Source organism: Folsomia candida, unplaced genomic scaffold (assembly GCF_002217175.1).
Source record: "Folsomia candida strain VU population unplaced genomic scaffold, ASM221717v1 Fcan01_Sc158, whole genome shotgun sequence".
NCBI lineage: Eukaryota > Metazoa > Arthropoda > Collembola > Entomobryomorpha > Isotomidae > Folsomia > Folsomia candida.
Window position 1 is genome coordinate 1 of NW_019091350.1, and position 3,817 is coordinate 3,817.

Here is a 3,817-nt window from a genome sequence, read left to right on the forward strand (position 1 = left end):
GACATGTTTTGAAGAACGTTGAGTGAAAAATTCTATTGTGATTAGTAGGAAAAACCATATAACAATTGAGGTAGAGGCCGCTAATTTCATTGATTATTCTTCAAGCAAGCAGATCCATACGTACGAACGTTAGCAACGTTTTTTATGTCTAAGCAAGATTTCATTCGCCCCTAAAGCCGACCTAATGAGCTCTTCTCTGTATTAAATATTAGTATCTGTAACTTGTTAGTTCAGCATCAAGTTTTATTGTCATCTTATCTTAACCAGTTCTGTTTACATTGATTAGCTCATGAATAGCTTAATCATTAGTAGTCCAGAAATACAACTTCATTGGTACATGTATGGAACGAGAACTAGTTTTTTTAATCATTAAAATGTCAAGAAATAAATTTTCACTTATTTATATATTGTCCACTAAATTACAATTTGAATAATAACTATTCTCCCAAATTGTTTGGATTTGTCAAATGTTTTGAAATTTTTCAAAGATTTTAATTTACAAATTTGTAAAACTGCATACATATGTAAATATGTATATAGCCGTGTAGTGTTTTATTGTGTATAAATTCTTGAAAACATAGAAATGTTTCTAATTTATGTCCATATACAAATGTTTGACATTGTGCAGTTTAGGTTAATTTGTACAAATTTTTGAGAACAAATGGATTTTTAATGTGTGCATACAAATTTCGAAAATTATTTAAAACTTTATAATAATTGGCGTTTTTTTAATTGTTAAGGGTTTTATTTAAGTAGCGGAAAATCTTTAGAATTGTGCAAATTATTTGAAATTTCAACAAAATTTGACAAATCAATTGAAAATCTCGCAGTGTATGTGTATGGATCCAAGGCAAGATATAGAGGTGAAGGACGGAATTATCCTAGTTACATATGTACGTATTTAGACATATTGTACAATATTTCTCCAACGATTTGCAAAACTATTTCGTTTGAACCCCAATTTCCACTACTTTTTCTAGGATAAGTTTTGTTTTTGTTTTTGAAATATCTGATATCTGTCTAGGGCATCCAAAATCGGTTTTTCCGATTTTGTAAAATCGATTAAAAACCGGGTTTCGATTTACCCGAAAACCGGTTTTCGATTTTTGATAAAAATTGTTGTAGAACTACAAAATATTAGTCATTTCTTGTTTTTCATGCAAAAATAAATTCTTCTGATATATTTTTTTCCTAATTCATGCCCAAAGTTTGATCACTTTAATTTTACCATGTTATATTTCACACATTTTTAGGTGTTTCACGAAAATGTAAAAATCTGAAAAATCGAAAACCGGGTTTTCAAAATTTTCCAATTCTGGATGCCCTATATCTGTCAAATGAGGAGATTATCATTCTGTTGGAAAAAATCCAGGTGGAACAGTATACTTATAGGGTTCTCGCTTGTTAACCGAATTCAATATTTTCTCATGAAAGAAAAAAATATAAATTATACTTAACTTATAACTTTTGAAACTTATGTATTTATATAAAAAAATATCGATTTTTTGATTCAATAAAATCTTCACTATTTAAAAGATGGACAGATTTTAAATCGCTATTTGAATGCGTGGAAGAAAGGAAAGTTGAGACACGAAAATTTAAATTCAAAACCCGTATGCAATGGATCCTTCATATAAAATCGAGAGTGCATTTACTTTAAAAAATGGTAACGGTACTATATAAGAGTGTGAGCATAGATATGTACATACACAAGTAAGTAAATAAATATTTTGGCAAGCAGATTCATTTCGCTATGTACATAAGCATTAGTGTGAAGTTGGCCTCTCCTTTTTTTTTTTTTAGTTTGGATGAAGTTAGCCGGCTAAGCCGAATTTATCCGAAAACTTGGCCTCCCCGCCCATTAATCCCGCCTATGTGGGGCAACATGAGATTGTGGCTACTCATGCACCGCTCAAATAACCGAGAAAAAAATCGGGGAAAATCCGACTTTTCCATAAGTTGGAAACCTGAGAAACCGAATTTCGGATTTTAATTGCTCGAAAACGGGCGCAACTTTTGAGTTCACAATACCCGCATTTTGGAGCCATAGACCAGTGCCCAGGGGTGTGGTTATCACTAATTGAAATTCGTAGGTATAAGAAGGGACCTCTTTTTATTCCCAAATTATTTGTGTCGCCTGCTACCCAATGAATGTGCTACTAATGTGCCTATAATACCCCACTTGGGGGCGTGGTTATTGTAATCAGAAGTTACAATAAAGATTTATTTTATGCTTCGATATATAGAATGCAAAGTTTTTTCGTCGGAAATTTTTGCGAGGATAATACCTGAAGGCACACCCACTGGGGGTGTGGCTTTTTGTAATTGGTGGAGTCCATCGTGATCCCCATTCCAGTCCGATAAATTATTCGTGTCACAGTGCGTACTTCACTTGACTAACACCGGAAGCGCTAACGACCACACCCCTGGTGGGTGCGGATTGAATAATTTATTTTAACAATAGTCGAACTATGTGGCCTTACTGGTATGTACATATGTTGCCCTTCTACGTACACACTGGTGGTAAAACTCAGTAATGCAAATTTGGTTATAATTTTTGCCCCACCTACTACCACGCCCTCAATTTTTTCGAAAACCTGGGAATCATGTTTTGCAAACTGACCGGATTATGTGACTTTGGAATTATGAGCTAAATAACGATAACGTGTTTCCACCAACTTCTTTATTATCAGGCTAATGAGATTAAATTTTGAAAATTTAAACGCTTAAATTTTCAGTTTTTAAATTTCCACAACGTTTGTAATTTGAAAATCTTGACGAATGTTACGAATTGCGGGAATATTAGCGAGGAAACGCAAATCATGTAAATAAAATTGTGCAAGAAAATGCTGCGGCTTTAATATGTACATATGTAGGTGAACCATAGGTTAATTTAGGAATTTGCATACGGCCTTCCGGACATGGAGATGCTACTATCTATGTATGTTCTATTATCTCTCTATATGTTTACATGCTTGCAAACTTGCAAGCCATTCTTGTCATTAACCATCCACAATAACCGAAGAAAGTGCAATATTTGCTCAAACGCATTTTGTACTTCCTCTGATGCAGTCGTGTTTTCTATTTTCTCTCAATTATTGGTGAGTTTGTTTCTGAAAGAAACTTTTTTTTTCTTTCTTGGAAAGAAAAGTGGGAGCTCGGTGTGACTCCCAGTGTTGGTTAGGGGTCCGGTGTGACCCTGAGAGGTTTGGGGGTCCGGTGTGACCCTGAGAGTTTTGGGGGTCCGTGTGACCCTGAGAGGTTTTGGGGGTCCGGTGTGACCCTGAGAGGTTTTGGGGGGTCCGGTGTGACCCAGAGAGATGGTGGGGGTCCGGTGTGACCAGGAGAGCTGGTGGGGTGTCCGGTGTGGCCCCCAGTAGCGGTAAGAGCCCGGTGTGGCTTCGAAAGGTTGTTGTGGGGGGGATAAGGACCAAAAGGGTGGTAGTTTCCCCGGGGGGTGTGGGGGTTCCCTTGGGGTGTAGGCCGTGGTTGTGGTCCAGGAAGGGAGGGGGCCAATCTCAGAGCGGGCGGTCTATGACGCCAGCCCATGAACCGAAAGGGCTTGGTGAGACTGCCTGAAATTGAGCAACGGAACCCTCCTGAACTGGCCCGCCCAGCCACCATACACTCAATGATAGGGGGTGAGAGCAGTCGTCGTCCCTTGAGAGTGGGGTTAGACCTGACCTGAGGCCTGACCTGTGGCCTTGGGTCAGGTCAATAACATAACCTGAAGTAGGCTTCCTCGTGGTGGTGGGACTTAGGGATTTAGGGACTTTTTTTATTTTTTTGATTGTTGGGAATTAGTTGGGTGGGGAAT

At 37.6% G+C, this 3,817-nt stretch overlaps 1 protein-coding gene across 1 annotated transcript; it reads right to left on the bottom strand.

Annotated features, from left to right (window-relative positions):
- Window positions 1-3,180: 3,180 nt before the first annotated feature.
- LOC110862985 (splicing factor 1) lies at window positions 3,181-3,549 on the bottom strand. Its single transcript, XM_022112188.1, has one exon. It carries the CDS (start codon window positions 3,547-3,549, stop codon window positions 3,181-3,183), a length of 369 nt encoding a protein of 122 aa, XP_021967880.1.
- Between the last annotated feature and the right edge of the window lie 268 nt (window positions 3,550-3,817).